This window comes from Polistes fuscatus, unplaced genomic scaffold, assembly GCF_010416935.1.
Source record: "Polistes fuscatus isolate 324 unplaced genomic scaffold, CU_Pfus_HIC Scaffold26, whole genome shotgun sequence".
Classification (NCBI taxonomy): Eukaryota; Metazoa; Arthropoda; class Insecta; order Hymenoptera; family Vespidae; genus Polistes; species Polistes fuscatus.
The window spans coordinates 893,144-915,079 of record NW_025113103.1 but is presented as its reverse complement, the minus strand read 5'-3'; the positions used below and the strand labels follow the sequence as shown (position 1 = coordinate 915,079).

The window sequence follows — 21,936 nt, the reverse complement described above, 5'->3', positions numbered from 1 at the left end:
TATTATATTAATTTTAATTATTATTCATTTTTCAGGATATAAATTTGAACGATGTTATTGCATTTAAAAATTTCGCGCTTTTTTTAAGCGCATGCGCAATATTTTCAAGGAAAGATGTTCTGTCAACAGGAACGATGTTTTATCAACTTTCATGCCAGAAGTTTGTTAAATTTTGAAGAGGTTATGAAGTTAGAGAATCATTACAAAAATTATCAAATTTTTTGAACGATGCTTACTAGTCGAAGTTATACAACATATGCAAGCAAATATAATTAGAAGACGTTGTTTTTTAAACCTAATATTGTATCTTGTTTAAATAGTGGCACTTGTCAAAATGGCAATACTAGAAGAAGGCAAGACGTGGTACGTCTTTATAAGAAAATATTATTTTTTAATATCAGTAGTTTTCATAAAGATTATTTATACTTAACATAATTTTACGTCACACTTTGTGTGCTTACTATATTTAAATAATCCCGTTAAGATTTGTTAAATATACGCATATAGTATCAATTTATCGTAAATATGCTTCGATATTCTGGATTATTTACTATTCCATCTAAATAAGTATTTTTAATATATAAATTTAGATATTTCGTTTGAAATTAATAAACAATTCAAATTCTATATTACTATTGGTAAATCTTTTAAAATAAAACAAGAAAGAACTTATTTCATTATATATTTCTACATTCAATAATTATGTGAATATTATCAGTCAATGTTAAGCTTCTTTATCTCTTATTTATTTGTCTGTTATATATACTTATATGCATTTTTGTTATCACACAATTATGGTAACATGAATAAATATTATCAATTATGAGTTTCAAATATAATGACAACTATCTGAGATAATAAAAATATCTGTTTGAATAATGAATATGCTTAATTAAAATTAATGAATAATTTAGGATACTGGAATTGGAAGCAGCATTGCTCGATGACGAAGCACCATCTGCGTCTGACATATATGCAATATGTAAAGGTCAGGCAGTACCCGAAGATCTAAGGCCAGATGTTTGGCAAGCATGTTTAGATGTTGCTGATCGAGGTAATCAACTAAGCCATTTTAATGAGGTATTTGACTTGCCGGAACAAAATATTATACGAGATGATTGCGTAGAATTTGTTGGTAAGTTTTCTTTTTATTTGTATTATTTCAAAACATTAATCTTTGATTAATTTTAATTGAAATAATTATCAATTCGATGGGTTTTGTATATTTTCATATATTATATTGTAATATTTTTCATTAATATAGCAAAACTTGGAAATGACGATGAAGATAAAGTGTTTGTTGTTTCCGACTTAGAATCAATTATAACATATTATTGTAAAACTAAAGGAGTGCAATACGAAAGAGGAAATGGTTGGTTAGAATTACTCGGTCCATTAGTAGCTTTAAAATTACCACGCTCTTCAACATATAATTTATTTGAAGCAATAAAAAAATTATATATTCCAAGGTAAAAATTTATTATTACGTGGATTTGATTTTTTTAATAAATATAACGTTATTTGTATTTTTCAGAGGTGAAATATATAGTTCTGTATTAAGACTTTTGCTGTTATATCATGAGCCAGAATTGTGTTCCTTTTTGGATACAAAAAGGGTATCACCTGATCAATATACGAAAGGATGGGTGAATACTTTATTTGCTGGTGTATGTTCATTACCAGCTGTGTGTACAATGTGGGATTTATATTTTATGCAAGCTGATCCTTTTTTTATGTTGTTCCTTTCTCTTATAATGGTAATAAATGCAAGGTTAGAAAACAATTAATTTTTTACTTAATTGTAATATTATTATTTAAATATTGTATATTAAATTAAACTTTCATTTCTATTTTTGTACAGAGAGCAAATATTAAGCATGAAAGATGAAGATAAACAAAGTATAATAGATGCCATATCAATGATGCCATGTGCTTTAGAAGCCGAAGATGTAACAGATTTTTGTTCATTAGCACAATATTATGCAATGAAAACTCCATCATCTTTTAAACACGACTTGTATCCTGTTATGTTTGGTGATAATTATGAAAATAAATTGATATCGCATGCTTTATGTTTACCAGTATCTGCGCAAGAATTAGTAGAAAATGCTATTGAAACTCCGTCCATGTCTAACAATTCTGTTGAATCAGTTAGATTTTTTTTAGTTGATTGTCGACCTGCAGAACAATATAATGCAGGACATTTGCCAACTGCATTTCATTTGGACTGTAATTTGGTATGTTTATTGTTATTTTATTTTTATTATAAATACTATAAATATTATAAAATTTTTATTAATAAATACTATTCATAATGTTCATTGTTTCAGATGCTACAAGAACCATCTGCATTTGCTACTGCAGTACAAGGATTGTTACAAGCACAGCGTCATGCAGTAGCTGTTGGTTCGGACGCAGGAGGAGAACATCTTGTCTTTTTAGGTAGTGGTAGACAAGAGGAAGATCGATATACTCATATGGTAGTGGCTTCTTTTTTGCAAAAACACACTCAATATGTGAGCATGGTTACTTCAGGGTATCAAGGTATGATCAAATATATTTGATACATACTTTTTATTATATTAACCCCATGCACTATAATAACGTGTGATACTCATGATAAACCTTATGATTCAAACATGAGAAACTCGTGACGAATTTTATGGGTTAAGCATAAAAAGCATTAAATATAGCACTGGATATAGCACGCTACTCTACGTTTTAAATAGTGCAAGGGATTAATGAAATAAAATCAAAATTATAATAGATTGTGTTACAATTCTTTAGCAATACACGAGTATTTTGGAGACGAAGTGGTTTCTAGTTTGGTCGATCATAATTCGCAACATTGTTTGGTATGTAATGCCAACATGTCGGAGACTAATTCTAATGAAGCAAGTCCAAATAAAACAAAGAACAATAATATTGATCTGTTTGGGAAGATTGGTATGGTAATGAGATTGAAGAGTCAAAAAGTAAAAGGAAAACTTTTTGATTATATAGTTAATCCTTCTGCGAGTGTTAATAGCAATATGGATATGAGGGATAATAAAGATTTAGAATACATTAGACGATCAAGAAAAACACCACCCGTTTTTAGTATAGATGATGATCAAGAATTGGGTGAGTTAATATATAATCAGTACTTAAATTATTTATATATATATATACTTATTGAAAACACATGCAAGTTTTTTTTTAGATATGACAATGACCAATAATGAAAGTGAAGAGCCTATCGAGGTTGTGTCTATTCAGCAATGGATGAAAGATCCTAAATTATTACATTCCTTCAAGTGTCAAGAAGTTAAAGTTAATGGAGACCTTTGTAATAGGTAAATCAAATTTTAATTTCAAATGACTTTTTTATTATATGTAGAAATATGTATAGAGACATATATTTATATATATTTATTCTAAATTTTCCTGTTATAGCATATTGTTAATTACTGATACCCATCTCATTGTACTCCGTGAGATACAAGAACGTAAAGGTGCAGCACACGTAATTGTTAAACGTCTTTTAACTAGTATTGTTAAAATAACATCCAGAAAACGACATTCAGACCTAATTACTTTCAAATATGGTACTACACAATGTAATCATACAGTGATCACTGATATGGATAAATTTCTTATACCTAATGCAAGCGAAGCAACTAAATTAATTACAGAACAAATTTTAAAACAATTGGAACCATCTAACGAAAATAACGAAAATAATGAAAATAATGAAAATAACGAAAATAACGAAAATAACGAAAGTAACGTCGTAATTTCTAAATGAGTACAATAATTGAATTATAGTATATGATTTTAATTGCAGAAAGAATTCATTTATGAATAATATATTGAAAGTTTTTAATTTATCTTATATACATAAATATAAAATATTATAAATGTTTATCTCTGCTTAATACAGTATATATTTATTTTAATAGTTAACATAATAAAATTCATAAGGTATTACAAAATCGGTAGACCACGAAAACTTTTATTATAATTAATAATAATGAAGTTACGTAATATCTCTTTGGATCAATTCATATTTCATAAATATAAAATTATAGATTTTTATTTTAATATAGGGTAACTTAAAACTTGTGTTGTGAGCTGATTGCCCGAGTCTAGTCAAAAATTTATCATGTTGTACATTATGCAGAGAACTTAAATTTTTTTTCTAATAAATCATTATAAATGAAATATAAGGAAAAGAAAATACGTTCATGTAATATATAATATATGAAATAGTATTATATATTCTATATTTGACTATAACATTTAATAGCTTTCATATAAACACATCTTGCATTCAATAATGTTGATATATATACATTTTATATTTATATTTAACATATGCCATATAGGTAAAACATATTCCATTTCATTTCTTCACAAATTTTATAAACTGGCTGTGATAGAAACTATGATTCTAATAATAGATTTTAACAAGTTCTTAATGCATAATGTACATGCAAGACTGAGGGCTTTTAATATATTAAAAAAAACTCGAAAAACAATATATAATCGAATAGCAAATTAATTAAATTTTGAAATTTTCAAACACAATATGATTATCATGGTATTAATATAAATATATGAAACATTGTTTAATTTTTTGTTAGTGTGTAGTTCACATTATTTAAAGTACTTAAGATATTAATTTAAATGAATGACGTTGTTACCAGAGTTAAACTAATAATTAATTTCAAAGATATTTTCATTTTATATAATATGGTGTAACGCAATTATACACGTATTGTACTGTCTAGTGATTTGTGAAAATTAAGTTTTTATATACAAAAAATAAATTCATTGAAATGTCTTTTAATTTTAAAATTTAAACAAAAAATATTACATTAATTGCCTTTGAATATCACATAAAAATGTCTATTTGATTTTTGACATAAGCTAGTATATATATTTATGCAATATTCCAATATTATATGAATCATACAAGATCTAGATGAATCTTCTAAAGAAATTCAAAGAAAGTAGTACTGACTTTGTATTGCCTTTATTCGTATACAACTCCATTTTTACGATAAATATGAGATATCTAATAAAATAATTGCTATTATATATATATATAGGAAAATTAATCATTATTTCTTCAATATACACATACACACACACACATACATATATATATATATAAATATACATAAACAGCTATTTCAAAGTAAGGAAAAATTTGTCTTAAAGTCTAATTAAGAGTATCTTGATAAAAATATTTCTAATTCATAATTTTCTATGCTCTCACAAATAAAAAACAATACATTTATTACTTTTATAATTGAATTAGTAATTACTGTTAACTACAATCTCTTACACATTAATAGATTTGTTTATTTATTTATTATACACTGATCACACTTAGTAGAGAAAGACTGTTTTAAACAAATTGGCTTGTATTGATTTGTATAATTTTTGGCTACAAAGTGTACTAACTAATGGAATTAAATTTACATTATGTTGTTATATTTGTACAATAAGTAGAAAGAAACAAATAAGAAAATAAATTTCACGTTAGAGCTTCCAAGGAAGAACGTCTTGATATATATCTAACAATAAGTAATTAAAAACAAAATGATATAAATATATTACTTATTCGTAGAAATAATATTTAATAATATTAGACGAAGCATTATATAAGAAAATTTCATTATATCTTTTCGGAAATGTAAATAAGAATATATGTATTATAGATGATGTATAATAAATAATTATAAGTCAGCAACCAACTTACAAAAATCTCTTTATTAAAAAAAAAAGTCTATTCACTTGTTCTTCTTTAGAGAAAAACAAAACAGAACCTTTTTCGGTATCGTATTTATCAGGGGATATGCTATCTCCCAAAAAAGAAAGAAGATATAACAAAATACACGTTTAAAAATGAGAGAACCGACTGATAAGTAATTGTAAAAAGATTATGTTTTTGTTTTAATACTGATATGAAAGAGAAGATAAAATAACCAGATAGCGAACGGGGTCGTTTAAGCGGCTTTCTCACGTCCGTTTGTATAACATTTTTAACATGATTTTAATATTTGATATTTAAAATAATGTTTTAAAATAATCATTAAAAATGGGATCTATAAATTGGGGAGAATTGTTTCCAGGAAGATGGAGTCCTGTTATTTTTCTTTCTTATATGGCACTTTTTGTTAATCAAGGTAAATTTGAGGTTAAGTTATTATTTTGCATCACTGCATTTCTTGTTTATTTAGTATAATATATGATATAAATGTTTTGAAAAAGTATTTATCGAAATACTTGTTTCTAATATATAATTATATTATTTTGTAGAATTATAGATTCATAAAGTGATTATTTAGATGCACTTGTTGACCAATTAAGTCAAATTGTTTCTTATATTGTTTATATGGATATATATATATATTACAGGAATTATTGTAACATGGTCTCAAAAAAATGGTCAATACGAATATAACATTGTAACAGTGGTATTGTTAACAGAAGTTTTAAAATTAATTGTCTCAGCTATTTTATATTGGAAAGAGTAAGTACATTCAAAAGCAAATCTTTTTCATTTTACTTGCCTTTTATAATATGTATATAATATTTAAAAACATTTTACATGTTTTCAGTAATAAAGTATTATCTCTTTTTCAAGAGATTGCAACGCATAAAAAGGGTATGTAATTAATCATAAATAGATTAAATTTAGTCAGATAACATTGGAATATTCTTTCTATTTATATAACATATCTATACAGAACAGTTCAAATAATTATTATTCTATATTTTTAGTACTTCTACTATACTTAATACCTTCATTTTTATATTGCCTGTATAATAATCTGGCATTTATCAATTTGGCTGCATTCGATCCAACAACTTACTATGTTCTATTGCAATTCCGTGTTGTTATGACAGGAATTATATTTCAGGTAAATATTTATAAATTTATATTTATTTATCAATGATTTTATATAATATTCTTTTTTGTTTTTCAGCTTATATTTAAAAAGAAATTATCTGTAAAGCAATGGCTGTCTTTGTTATTGCTGACACTTGGTTGTATGATAAAACATGTAAATATTAGTATGGATGCAAATGTTAGTGCAAAATTTGTACTAAGTAAAAATATATATCTCATCTTTATTCAGGTTAGTCTTATTTAATATAATACTTATATATCTGTTTGGTAAAACGTATGTTGGTGTTACTATATACAAAATGAATTATTTTATCTTACAGACTTTTTGTTCATGCTTAGCTGGAGTTTATAATGAATATTTACTCAAGAAAGGAGCGAATATTAATATTTTTGTACAAAATGTCTTCATGTACATTGATAGTATTTTATGCAACGTTATAGTATTTTTATTATTAATAACATTTCGAACCAATGATACTGGTATATTCAATAATGTCGGATCTAGTATTTTGATGCAACCCAAAGTAATAATAATAATGCTAAACAATACAGCCATTGGTATTATAACAAGTTTTTTCTTAAAAAACTTAAATTCTATATTAAAGACATTTGCTAGTGCATTAGAATTAGTATTTACAGCAATTTTATGTTGGATTATATTCGATATACCTATTTTTATAAATACAGTGGTATCTATTGCCATGGTTAGCTACTCTGTAATTTTGTATTCCCAAAATCCAGTTAATAATGAAAAACCAATAGGAATAGAATCTAAACAATTGATGGTTTAAAGAATCGTACAATAGATTGTTAAAATATAATAGTAATTATAAATGAATTCTTACAGCAATATAGTCAAAAATAAAGATATTAGAATATTAGAATATATAGAAGTATCAATTTCGAATCAGTATAAAATTGAGCACTAAGTTTATTTTATTTCTCAACAAAGTATTTTTATTTAATCGATCAATAATCAAAGATTCACTAAGAATATGTGAATGTGATATTTATGTAATTATAGGATTTATAATAGTTATTTATATTACTTATTAGGAAGTAAAAAATATATATGAATATCAGCATAGACATTATACGTACAAGCGTGTGAAAACATATGTCGTACAAATACACGAATGTGTGTGTATTTAATTAATTACTTAAATACCAAAGTTGACTTATATAGCATATGTCAGGATTTCTTCAATTTTTCCACTTGGCGATCCTCTTTCTAGGTACAGAGATATATAAACTAAAAATACGAATATAATTTTACCATGCATTAAAGAGAAAACCAAATATTTGTACTAATTTCTTAGTTATGCTAAAATTTCTACGATTTTTGAATTTTGTAACGCGACCCTTTATGGGGTTGACTCACATTTTGAGAAATCCTGATACATTCTATATAATAATAGATTACATATGTAGAATAGAAACATATTGTTACCAAACTGGAGTATGCAAAATGCGAACAAGTCACAAACAAAGATTATTATAATTTAATTAATAATTTAATTAATTATTATTATATATTTATTTAAAAAAATGCGTATTAATCATTTTATATTTATCCTTATACATATTTATTATTATTATTATTAATTTTATTACGTATTAATAAATAGGTGTTTTTACTTTTTCTTTTTTAATATAATTATTTTTATCGATATAATATTTATAAAAAAAAGAATATGCTTCGCGATCGGCAATAATAATTAAAAAGAGAACAATTGTCAATTGTTAAATAATTTCATAGTTTAATACGTTGAACGTATATACTACTTGAAATAACGAGGGGTAGAATTGTTAAAGAGAAAATCTCGTGACTGGGTTTTAATAATGAAATGATCAATCTTGAGCCACGCTAAAGGGGAGATAAATATTGAACATCGATAATGGAGGTATAAAGAGGTACTGTTATCTGACCTTCGAGAAGCTACAGCTTGGAGTGCATACAAAAAGAAAAAAAAAGAAAAAGTGAAATAAATAATAAATGCATAAACTTATAGATTTGTATTTGTTCTTAAAACAAAATCAAAGATAAATTCTTATTAATAAATTGGATGGAAATGAATAATGTTAATAAGAAATAAAATAATGATACATATTGTATATGCATTTGCACGATTATGAAAAAGAAAAGAAAAGTAAAGAATGAAAGAAAGGTGATCGAAGCTGGTTCGTTCTTCTATCGTCGAGTAAGAGTTCAAGAGTTAGAAACAGTTTGACTAAAGTGGGGATGAAATGGTCGATATTACTTTTGAACCACCATGCTCGCGAGGAACAGGGGCAATAGTCACATGCCGGTCGTGGTCAAGTGAGGATACCGTTTCTAGTTTCCACTTCCGCTTCCTCAATATACGCGTGTCTCCACCATTATAAATATTAACTTCTTACTTTTTTTTGTTCCTTTTCTTTCAAACGTTTTATACTTACAAATTTTATTTCTCTTTTTCCTTTTTTTAACGAACACTATGACATGATTGGTGAAACAATTACGAGAAGGAAGAAATGAGAATACTAATATATACGGTAGGTTCGTACAATAAAAAAAATAAGGGTTGTCAAGAATATTAGCTTAAACAATAATAATTAATACAAAATGGGAATAATCTTTTTATCGCTAAACGTTCGATTATTTCATCCAGTTAATAAATATATATTCACTTATTGAAAACTTTTTTTAATACAAAAGTTAAACCTTACGTTTGTATTATTTTTTTTCTTTGTAATTTTCTATTCATTTTCAAGCGGAAACGTTTCGAGAAAATATGTAAGTTCGGTTACAAACGATCCCTCTGATATTACATAGGGAGAATTTCTTTTGGTTATGCAATCGCACATTTCGTGTGTACTACTTTTATACCATCAAGTTCGTGTCGTGAGATTTGACGATAAACTTGGCACAAGTTTTCCCCGTTCGGTAGGTTGCTTGGCCGCTTTTTTCTTTTTTCTTTTTTTTCTTTTTAAAAGTACCGCTTGAAAAAGAGGGTGAAAGAGAGAGAAAAAGAGAGAGAGGAAGCTGATAAGTTTATAATAACTAATAAAGTACCGATCCTATCCGAACATCCCCCTGTTGCTTTGAAATATAAATTGGTTATAACGCGAGCCTGTAACAAGAGGGTTGAAGAACATATTCTAATCAACCCTATCCCTTCTTATCTGTGTTACAAATATGAATAAAAATATATACACGCGTATATATCGTAAAAATCGCTCGATAAATGTGTTCATATTGTTGGTAATAAGGTAAGTCACCCTTCTCCGTCGTTGCCAGTATTTTTCTGACACGTGAATGAAAAAAAAGAGTCGTGTCATATCGAAAATAAGAAGTACGTAGGTATAGGAGGAACGATAACGAAGTAAGGAAACATCATGGCATAGTTAAGAGTCGAGTAAATTATAGCATTGGTAAATAGGGTTTTATTTTAGAATGCGGGTCATTCGATTATGCAAAATGTAGTGGTGTTCGTAGATTGGATCGCTTTAAAAGCTTTCTTGGAAAATCGAAATACTATGATAAAGAAATAACATAAGAAAAACAAAATAAATAATATCCACATTGTTTTGATAAGCTAACTTTCGTAAATAATATTTATTCGACAGGATGAGAATTTGCTGAAAAGATTTTTAGAAAAAGAAAGAGAGAATAGTAAGAAGAAGAGGAATAAGAAGAATAGGATGAAGGACAGATGGTTTCAACGAAACGAAACGTGAGTATCCGAGTTCTTCGTGTGTTCCATCGGTTCGACATCTATGACAGGATCTACAAGCTCGGAGGGCCTAAGGCCCCAGGAAACCTCACCTATTCCTACAAGGACAACATTATTTTCTCACGATTCTTTCGTGAACGAGGAACGAAGTCAGCATCATCAGCCTCGTCGGAAGATGACTCCATTACCACCACCGACTGGTACACCAATTCAACTAACTCCACTTTGGGAACACGTGGTATGTATCAAATTAGATCACCTTTAAGTTTATTATAAGTTTAAGTTATTTATTATAAGTTAAGTTTATTATTATTTATCGTTTTTTAATATTTATTCAGTACAATATTCTCTCATATATAACATGGGTCGTTTTGTTTTCTAATAATTTCATACCTCAAAGGTTTAATATATTAACTCGTCGTGGTGGTACTTTTAAGATACATCATTCAATTAAAATTGTTTGTCTCAAATAAATAAAGAATTAATTGTTGCTTTTCAACGCGACATCGCGGAGGAGTAGGATAGTTTGAAAATATAACAAAACATGATTCGAACAGGTTCGAACGAGAAGATTTCCAACAGAGATCGATACTCGGTTGATCTTTGTGGAGATATCGGAAAGATTGCGAGATCCGGAATGGGAAGTACGTCAACACGCGGTTCGTGTTTTAATGGACGTGATGCCGACTCTATCCGCAGAAATAGTCGACGAGGTAATGCAACCGGTGGTACCAGAATTGTTAAATAATTTAGGTCATGCAGCACCGGCCGTTCGTAAGGGTGCTTTGGACGCATTGAGAGTTTACCTCGTACATTGTCTTGATAAAGAAAGGATCGTGAAAAATGTAAGGATTATAAGGATTATTGATTAACACATTCGTGACCGGTTTCATAACATTTTCAAATTTGTAACTAAATTTTTAATTTGTTCGTTTGGTCGATCAATTTCGTTTCATTGCTAAATCAACGTGTTAAACTTCTTCAATTTGTAGTATTATTTCTACTATTAATAATATGTTATATATTTGAAGTAATGAAATGTAGTATTGCAGTTGAATGACATCTTGCTCGAACAATAAAGCCTGTCACGAATGTGTTAAGGGGTTATACGCAGTTGTGTGGCTCAAAAAAGACGTCTTTTTATGAATTTTTTCTAGAAAAAGTTTTAACTTGTCAATAATAAGTGATAGTAATTCAAATAGAACCTGCAATGCAGGTATTAATAGGAGGAATATTAAAAATTTTGATTTTCGACAAAATGGCGTCTATCTGAAAAAAATGTTTCGTTTTTGACTGAAATTTTCGCACTAAATTGTAAAAAAGAAAATAGTAATAATTTTTTAAAATCTTATTCCTCCCGTCAATACCCGAGGAATATATCTAAGAATATTGTGCAAGAATATAAGACAAATCGGTTGAGTTATTTCTGAGAAATCGAGATCACCGACTTTGAAAATACCATTTTGAGAAAAACGCGTTTCAAGTTTCAAAGAGACGTTTACGCGTAGTTACAAATTTTTGTTTGCAGCTTACACGAAGCGAAGAATATTTGTCGGATCAATTTGAAAATTTCAGAGAATATACTTAAATATATGTACATTCCGAAAATGCAAAAAAAAAAGAAAAAATCGATTTTTTGAAAATTCTAACTGCATATAACCCCTTAAAGTTGAACCGAGTGGATTCTCGTTGATTCTGATAAATCGTAATCGTAATTGTTTAGATATTTCGGGATGGTTTTAATCGACGAGATGCACAGGACGTATTCCAAACGAATTTGATAACAGGAGTGATACTGAGCGCACCATCATTGTTATTCCCATCGTCGAGTAGTACGCGTCCTAGCAAGGATATCATCAAATACGTAACCTTTTCCTTGGCCTCGCGTTTGACCCAGGTTACCTATCAGGAAGCTATTTTGAAATCGTTGATGAAAATTCGCGAGACGATAGGCACCGGTGAATTCGACGACATCATTTCCGGTTACGACGGTGAGCTGAAAAAACACTTGGAAGTTCTCTGCAAGGTTTACAACGTTAAACCGAGTAAGAAGAACCAAACTAAGATATCTTTGGAAAGGAAAGAAGTTGATAAATTAGAAGATGAAGAAGAGGAGGAAGAAGATGAAGTTGGATCTACGACTACTCGCGATAGAATTTTGGATAGCGACAGTGATACTTCTGGCATTGCCGAGGAAGAAGATGAAATCGTTGACGCGGGAACTATACCTGCATCGGCACCACCCGCACGAGTGGTATTGGAAACGGAAATAAAATTCAACGAAGAGACCGCTATAACTATGACGATTCTGGAAGAAAAATCAACGAACAGCGAGGAAGACGAAGAGGCCGAAGAAAGTGGTACGGATGTAAGAAACGAAACGGAAATAACCAGTGAACGTAACGACAAAAGGAAAACACCCAGACGTGTACACTTCGGTGGTGAAATTGTTAAATTAAGGACACCCGATAGCGACGACACCGAATCGGTTGTCGTAGTTTCTTCGAAAACTAGGATACCCCTTCCAGTTTCACCAGCAACAAAGATGCCATCGGAACGGCCACGTCGTAGATCTATTTCTCAACCCAACAGTCCTCATTTTGCTAGACGTAACAACGATAGAAGAATGTCCAGATCACTCTCGAATAGTCCTAAAAGAGAATTTTATACTCATAATGCTGACTTAAGTCCGAAAAAAGGTATCCTAACGCGAACGAACAGTCCACTTTTTCTTATCGAATCGATCGATCGTCGGTCAGACGATAAGAAAGATAAACGTAATGAAAAATCTATTGAAACGTCTAACAGATCGGGATCACCGAAATTAAATAACGATGAATCTAATCGAACTTTCGTTGAAAATCTTAACGACGATAAATCGTCCAATGATATTCAAAATGATCACAGAAAAGATCAAAATGATAGAAGATTGTTTCGATCGTTCAGCGTTCCGTCCATGAAAGTGATTGAAAATAATTACGAATCTAAAGAATTCAAACAAAAGATCAAAACTATCAAAGATAAAGATAACAAATCGTTTAATAATAATAATAATAATAATATCCCTGAAATGTCATCGATGAAAAATCAAGCCAATGTTCATTTATCTAACGAAAATATTCCAGATACTAATAGATCATTATCGTCGTTTGATACGAAAATTGATAACAGAGCTGTCTCGAATGAATTGAATCGTGAAAGTGCTGACAACGAGAGATCCTTGAAAATCGATGAAAGGATAAAGGATAACATTGGCTTACCAACTACGTCGGGATTCAAATCGAACGAACGTGAATCGATTAATAATATACGAAAGATTCATAGTTCCAAAACATTAAAACGTGATTCACGTGATACACGTGATTCATGTTTGCCAGTCAAGAGTGTTGTTGATTCGGTGAATAAAGTGAATTCACGGAAATCTTCTAATGAATCCGAAGAAATACGATTTAGAATTAAAACGAGTCACGATAAGGGAAATGGTAACATTACTTGTGAAGGTGGTAACAACAACAACAATAACAAGAACGAGACTAAATCACAGGAACCAAGTTGGGAAGAATTGGGATTGGTTAATCGTGAAGTTTTGGATGACTTGCATAACAAGGTAAGAATTTTTCGATGACGTATCTCAAACATATATCGAGTCGTTTATTCTGAAAGTATTGTAAGTCCACTTATGTTCGAATCGAGATATCGTAGGGTCTAAGTTGAATTAAATTTCAAAATATAGATAACAGATGACATTGTAGAATAATGTTTCTAGGGTCAATTATTTTAATTGAATTTTTTTAATTTAATTTTAACATTGACATTTAATTTAATTTTAATTGAAACGATAATTGTCAAATAATAATTTAATAAAAATTGTCAATAATACAAAAAAAAATTGTTTAATAAAATTGTCAAATAATAAATTAATAATTATAATCAATTAATTTATTTTATATAATTTTAATTATTTTAATTTTTAATTTTATTTATATATATTATTATATATATAATTATATTATTAATTATTAATATTAATATTATTATATTATTAATAATATAATATAATTATATTATTATTATAATTATATAATATATATTATTATATATATTATTATATATATATATTATTTAAATTTTAATTTAATAATTTAATTATTTTTATTTTATATAATTATAATTATAATCAAAATAATTAATAATTATGAAAAATAATTAATATTATTAAAAAAATAAGATGTTTTTGGTGGGTATGATTGGACTTACGCCACTTTTAAAATAAAATAAACAGCTCATATAGTATTCTATTAAATCATATAGTATTAATAAGGTGTATATGGTAATGAATATTGTATGGGAGTTATTAGAGAGTATCATCGCTAGTTAAGTCTACAAATCTTTTGAGTTTAGGATAGATCGTTCCGATACATTATTGTTGGAAGTAAGTAGGTCAATCGATTTTGTCGACAAAAGTTTCGTTCGTCGCGTGGCGTAACGCGATTTAAACTCGATTAATTACAGGATCGCGTAAGAACGTTCATAAAATTTTGCATTTTTTTCTTCCTTTTTCTTTTTATCCAATTCATAATTATTAATCGATAATATTTACCCAGATATTATTTACATAATTGCCTTTATTTTATCTTCTTGTTTTTTTTTTTTAATCCGAGGCTACGGCATATCTATAATAATTATCAGGAGAATAATCAAACAGTTCAAAATCCAATCTGAACTTCTCGTAAAGTTGTTCAACCATTTTTCTACTCAATTGTCTGAAATATATGCTCGAGGCATTCGAATAACCACTGCCGTGTCTCCAAATTGGTTTGATCATTTTGTTCAATCCTAATTTGTTCAACGCATAAATTTGATCTCGCGATAGTGTTTCAACCTAAATTAATCGACATATTTAAATCAGTATTAATAATATTAAATATTTATTTATTAACATCGTTATGCAATTATTAATTCTTGAACGAACCTTAGCAATGATGTCGTATTTAATCAAACACGGTGTACAATAAAGATAATATGGAATCCAATGATCGTCGCCATAACTGGCTAAATCAGTGTTGATCAAGTAATCAACGAATTCTCGCCATGTTGGTTCAATTCCTGCCGGTGGTTGAACACCCCTTCGTACAATTATTTCATCGTCACGTGGTTTTACAAAATTTTTACCTATACAAAATGAATAATTTTATTCATTTATTCAATATCAAATTTATTATTTGATTTATTCATATATCAAATTATTAATATATAATAAAATAATAATAATATAATAATAATATAATATTAATTTATAATAAAATAAATATATATATAATATTAAATAAATATATTATATATAAATATTAATTATTAATGTTATAAATCGTGTCACGATTAACTTTGACGTTGATAAGTATAGTTATTTGATTTTTATCATCTACTCACTACGATATTTTCTAACGATCATTGCTCCATATTTCTGATAAAAATGTAGAGTTCCGTGTTCACGACCAATCACAGAATTTTCCAATTTATCACGATACGCGCTCAACAATCTTTCGAATGGATGCCTTACCACTAATAATTTGTTTGTATTTCTCAATGCCTGTTAATACAAAGATATTATTTTTTCTCGAGGAATAAATTATTGAAGATTTTGTAGGTTAGGATTAAGGATTTGTAGATTATATTTGACCTCCTCAGCTTCGGGATATTCTAATTCGGCTATGACCCTTCTAGCAATAGTAGATAATTGTTCTTTACCATTGTTTAATTCTTCTTCTGGTACATTCATTAACAAACATAAATTATATAACCAAGTTGTACTGCTGGCTTTGTATAATGGACAATATGAAATGTTATGATCTCTGAAATAATGTTTATATTTTGAATATTTGATTTATGGATAAATTTATTATTTATTGTACCAACCTAACAATATAGAAAACACTGTATTGCGGTGCTGGTGGATGTTTAAACAAAACTTTACTCGAATCTTTGTAAATACCTAATCTGTATTCTTTGCATACTTCATCGACGATTAATAATCTCTCGTTATTTATTTTTTCTGCTTCATTCTATTCGATTCAACGTACAAATTTTTAATATCGTTATCACGAGATTTTGATATTATCAAAAGAAATAATAAAAAAAAAAAGAAATAATCAAATTAACCGATTATTTATCGACTTACCAGTAAATCTGTCAAAATTAATACAGGCTCGGTTTCATTATTTTTCATAGTGACGTTTAATTTAAATAATATCAAGATCAAACCGCACACAATTACTATTTTGATTAGTTGATTAATAAGACGTTTTTGCGATCGATGCATGACTTCCACGTTTAGTTACACTCGCCTGATTTTATCTTATATTTAATTAAATGCAAATAATAATAATCTAATTCTAATCTCGTTGATTTATTCTTCTTCATTTTTTAAATAATCATTTTGTAGAAATAATAATCGAATTTTCGAAGATTCAGAAGTTGTGAATTTTCTTCAAACACAACTGTCACCTCGGTCACCAGGTACGATACTGACTGAGAATGATTTTATGATAACTTAATATCAATGCTGTATATATCTTATTTTGCACCTTGTATATAAATAATATATCATTACTTTAAAAATATTTTTTAAATAATTGATATATTCAATTTTAATGAATATAATTTTCATTTATATATTTATATTACTTTTTAATTTAATATATACATTATTAAATTAATTAATTATTAATTAATTAATTAATTAATTAGATTTAATTTTTTAATCTAATTTAATTTTTAAATTTTTTAATTTAATTTTTTTAATCGAATACAAATTCCGAATAAAAATATTCTTCCAAAAGAATAATCGTCCACTCCTGATTTTGAATAAGAGAAAGGTTCGTCTCGAGGTTTCGAGTATCCTGATGAATATTAATTAAGTTCGTTCGGTTGCAGTTGAATCTTATTGGACGAATGGATGGATGAATGAGATTTAATGATAACTAAAGACAAAAAAATAGCAATAAGTAAATATTATTTGTATTATATAATATAATATATTATAATATATATATAATATATTATAATAATAATAATATATATTATAAATAATATAAGATAAATTATATTATAATTAATATAAGATAATTATATTATAATTATAATAATTATAATAATATAATTTAAATTATAATATATATTATATTAATATAAGATAAATTATATAATTATAATAATATAATAATATAAATTTATAATTATAATATATAAAATAATATAAGATAAATTATATTATAATATAATATATAATATAAATTTATAATTATAATATATTTATTAATATAAGATAAATTATATTATAATAATAATTATAATAATATAAATTTATAATATAAAATTATAATAATATAAATTATATTATAATTTATCACATATCCTACTTGTTCGCTAGTTCTTTCTTTCTATTTTATTTAATTACACTTAATAACAGATTAGATGATACACGTATTTATACAAATACTTTTTTTTTTTTTCGGAAAAACTATGACCGAGCATTTTATGTGACTGGGTCATATATTTTATATTCATTCAATGTAAGTTCAAGGATATATTGTATACTAGAGACCTTTTCATGAACGCGAGAGTAACCTTGTCAACGTGTCGGTAGAATAAGAGTATGTAAAGAAATAACAGTTTTCAAATCGATCGCTGACGTGCTTCGTTACATTTTCTATGAGAACAAAATGACGACGGGTCCACGTGAGGTTTCAATCGAATCAAGGAAAGTTTTACACATAAACACACGTATATATTACAATTATATGACCAATTTTTTTCGGATATGTATAATATGTTTTTCATATACCTTTAGAGAGACACATATTTCAAAAAGTTGAGTAAATCTATGCATAGATTTCATCAAAGTTTTGATAAATGTAACGCGAAGTTGAGAGATTCTTTTTTTATTTCTCTCTTACCCCCCTTTTTTTAAAATATTTTTTTTCTATGAATTACAACTCTTATAAATTATTCATTAAAAATACAACCCCAGTTGGTTGATAGTATCGCGATAGGATTCAAGGGTGGTTGAGATTTCGATATGAATATTCCTAGGATAGGAAAATGAAAGATTCCCTTTTCTTTATATACCACCACCCTGCTAAGAAAGTGTGAGAGAATAAGAAATCGAAATAGGGGAACGATAGTACTTCTAAGTTGCAAGAAAATAATTAGACAGTATGTATAACGTTACCGTGTTGCGTGTCGAGCCGATTCGCTAAGGCGTCATTTCTACCAACGTGTATATGCAAATAAGATGCAATTGCAATGCGATTTACTTAGACGAATTTCAAGAGACTCATTCTCATCTAAAAGATTTGATAGATGAGTCACGATGTGAGAGCCATTCCAAATTACCGGATTAAAATTATAATGAAATTCAAAGCAATTGTTATCAACGTTCTAACTATGTGTAAGTATCAAACGTGATACCTTGGTATACCTTTACACACCTGGGTGTAGTAATATTTTATCCGAATTATTAATAATGCAACAAATAAATCTAATACTAGTTTAGAATAGGGAATGCAGATGGTACTACAACGTTTTACTATGTTCCTGCAACGATCGATAATGTTTAACTCGTGTACTCGTGAGTTTTATCGTTACACCAACAATACTAATGATGATTGAACAAATAGATCTATGATTATATTAATGTTCGATTCGTTTATTAATTATCAATGATATCTATCTAACATTTAATGCATTTCTAAGAGTTCTCTTCTAAGTCTTCCTCTAAGAGTTAAACGTAATATACGCACACAGGTGTATATAGGTGTATAGTTAGGAATTATCAAGAGGACATTGACATTAGTAGACTTCATCATAAGCCCGTGTAATAATATGATAATACCCTCATAACAAAATATCGACTATTTTAAATGATTCCTACGAGAAACAGAGCAATGCTGAATCTATGCATTTACTAAATGCATAATATTGAGTCATTCCATCAAATAAGTTATGTTTAAAATTTGTGGAGGTGTTCTGTATAATAAGAACAAAATTTCCTAAAAGTTTCAGCCCTTAATATGCAGCGGTTCTGGAGTTATGATTTTTTGAAATTTTTTTTAACTTTTTTATTAATTTTTCTCACAAGGAAAACTTTTTTATTAAAATTCACACGAAAAATCGTATCTCGTGGGAAAAATTTTCAGCTTTTTAATGAAAATATCCATTTTATCATAAACACATCAGAAGACCCTTTAAAATCCAATTTTGTGTGTAAAAACCACAAGATTTGCATTCCTGGCCAATCAACAATTTTACAGACGTTGATTTTACTTTCGTAACGAATGATGATTATTTAGACAACAAAAATGTGTTAGACGTATGATATTCTTCATTAAAAACAGTAAAGGATACATTGCACACTTTTTTTTACCGATAAATGATGAAATTGGATATGCTTTTATTAAAACTGTATCAACATCTGAAAAAAGTTCAAAAATAAAAGTATTTTAATTATAAAAATTTTACGTTTAATTTAATTGCGATTGAATAAAAAATATGCATATCGCGAAAACCATATATTTTGTGTAAAAAAACTCTGATCTTTCGGAAAAAAAGGTCAAATTCGAAGTACCTCGCGTCGCACATCGAGAAAAATCAATTATTACACTTTAATTGGATTTTAAAGGGTCTTCTGATGTGTTTATGATAATAATGGATATTTTCATTTAAAAGCTGAAAATTTTTCCCACAAGATACGATTTTCCGTGTGGATTTTTAATAAAAAAGTTTTCCTCGTCAGAAAAATTAATAATTTTTTTTTTAAATTTCAAAAAATCATAACACCAGAACCGCTGCATATTAAGGGCTGAAACTTGTAGGAAATTTTGTTCTTATTATAGAGAAGACCTCCACAAATTTTAAACATAATCCGCATAATCTGATCTTTCAGAAAAAAAAGTCAAATTCGAAGTACCTCGCGTCGCACATCGAGAAAAATCAATTATTACACTTTAATTGGATTTTAAAGGGTCTTCTGATGTGTTTATGATAATAATGGATATTTTCATTAAAAAGCTGAGAATTTTTCCCACAAGATACGATTTTCCGTGTGGATTTTAATAAAAAAGTTTTCCTCATCAGAAAAATTAATAATTTTTTTTAAAAATTTCAAAAAATCATAACACCAGAACCGCTGCATATTAAGGGCTGAAACTTGTAGGAAATTTTGTTCTTATTATAGAGAAGACCTCCACAAATTTTAAACATAATCCGCATAATCTGATCTTTCAGAAAAAAAAGTCAAATTCGAAATACCTCGCGTCGCACATCGAGAAAAATCAATTATTACACTTTAATTGGATTTTAAAGGGTCTTCTGATGTGTTTATGATAATAATGGATATTTTCATTCAAAAGCTGAGAATTTTTCCCACAAGATACGATTTTCCGTGTGGATTTTTAATAAAAAAGTTTTGCTCATCAGAAAAATTAATAATTTTTTTAAAAATTTCAAAAAATCACAACACCAGAACCGCTGCATATTAAGGGCTGAAACTTATAGGAAATTTTGTTCTTATTATAGAGAAGACCTCGACAAATTTTAAACATAATCCGCGAGGGTTGTCCCCCTAAAAATGTACTTATTTGATGGGATGACCCTATTCTACTGTATCATCTGTTATCTACAATTTATTTAGAAATTTATTTTCCAGGAGGATTGGCGTGCTCGCGTAAGGGGTCTCGAAAGAGTAGCATCGGCGTTAAGAACTCCCTCAGCACTAATCGCGATAGAACCCCGATTAGGATCACTTTTGCATGCTGTGCTTGGCGGTGAAAGGAGCTGCCGCGTAGCAGCTGCTGGTTTAGCTGTTGCAAAGGTATTACTATTAAAGTGACATTGAATTCTTAATTGACACAGAGATGTTACAATGTTTTACAAACTTCCTGGATTTGATCTTGCCTAAATTTATATTCCTTAGTTTTCGTCTATCTTATCGTTTAGTAATCTAGGTCATTCCTATTGCATTTATTTGATCTTAGATCGTTGTTGCTGGTGTCACGGAAGATGCACTCAAACGAAGATTAGCTCAATTAGCTTGGGGATTGGCTAGGCAAGGTGGACCTAGTGCTGCTCAACTTGCCCGAATTGCTATGCTCAGATTAAAACCTGCGTATCTTTTAGAACAATTTTTACAACCGCAATGTCTCGGGGCTAGAAATGCTAAGGTAAATAATATTTAATTAATATCTTTTGAAAATATTTATTTTTCACACACACAGGTAGCATCTAAATTTTAATTATTTTAACAATTTTAATTTAATT

The 21,936-nt window shown here is 28.0% G+C and overlaps 4 protein-coding genes across 7 annotated transcripts in view; 3 read left to right on the top strand and 1 right to left on the bottom strand.

Moving 5' to 3' along the window:
- The first annotated feature begins 92 nt into the window (after positions 1-92).
- LOC122518702 (TBC1 domain family member 23) lies at positions 93-3,846 on the top strand. Its single transcript, XM_043637748.1, has 9 exons — positions 93-363; positions 915-1,135; positions 1,265-1,469; positions 1,535-1,771; positions 1,862-2,237; positions 2,331-2,544; positions 2,788-3,123; positions 3,203-3,335; positions 3,436-3,846. Exons 1-9 carry the CDS (start codon positions 335-337, stop codon positions 3,785-3,787), a joined length of 2,103 nt encoding a protein of 700 aa, XP_043493683.1. The 5' UTR covers positions 93-334; the 3' UTR covers positions 3,788-3,846.
- Positions 3,847-5,774: 1,928 nt separating this feature from the next.
- On the top strand, positions 5,775-8,057 carry LOC122518701 (UDP-galactose transporter senju). The gene is made up of 6 exons (XM_043637747.1): positions 5,775-6,176; positions 6,409-6,523; positions 6,612-6,658; positions 6,775-6,914; positions 6,981-7,133; positions 7,225-8,057. The coding sequence occupies exons 1-6, from the start codon at positions 6,089-6,091 to the stop codon at positions 7,693-7,695; spliced, it is 1,014 nt and encodes a 337-aa protein (XP_043493682.1). The 5' UTR covers positions 5,775-6,088; the 3' UTR covers positions 7,696-8,057.
- Positions 8,058-8,596: 539 nt separating this feature from the next.
- The window catches only part of LOC122518699, a 29,761-nt gene continuing 16,421 nt past the window's right edge, over positions 8,597-21,936 (top strand). For 2 of the 4 annotated variants that reach the window (XM_043637744.1, XM_043637741.1), the window contains exons 1-6: positions 8,597-9,439; positions 10,514-10,858; positions 11,178-11,465; positions 12,344-14,227; positions 21,326-21,490; positions 21,654-21,839. In XM_043637744.1, the coding sequence (XP_043493679.1) occupies positions 10,664-10,858; positions 11,178-11,465; positions 12,344-14,227; positions 21,326-21,490; positions 21,654-21,839 (2,718 nt within the window). In that variant the 5' untranslated portion in view covers positions 8,597-9,439; positions 10,514-10,663. The other 2 variants (XM_043637742.1, XM_043637743.1) reach the window with 2 other exon arrangements.
- Positions 15,262-16,934, bottom strand: LOC122518700 (carbohydrate sulfotransferase 11-like). Its single transcript, XM_043637745.1, has 6 exons — positions 16,799-16,934; positions 16,537-16,682; positions 16,301-16,472; positions 16,051-16,210; positions 15,593-15,792; positions 15,262-15,502 (listed from the first exon to the last, which is right to left on the bottom strand). The coding sequence occupies exons 1-6, from the start codon at positions 16,844-16,846 to the stop codon at positions 15,272-15,274; spliced, it is 957 nt and encodes a 318-aa protein (XP_043493680.1). The 5' UTR covers positions 16,847-16,934; the 3' UTR covers positions 15,262-15,271.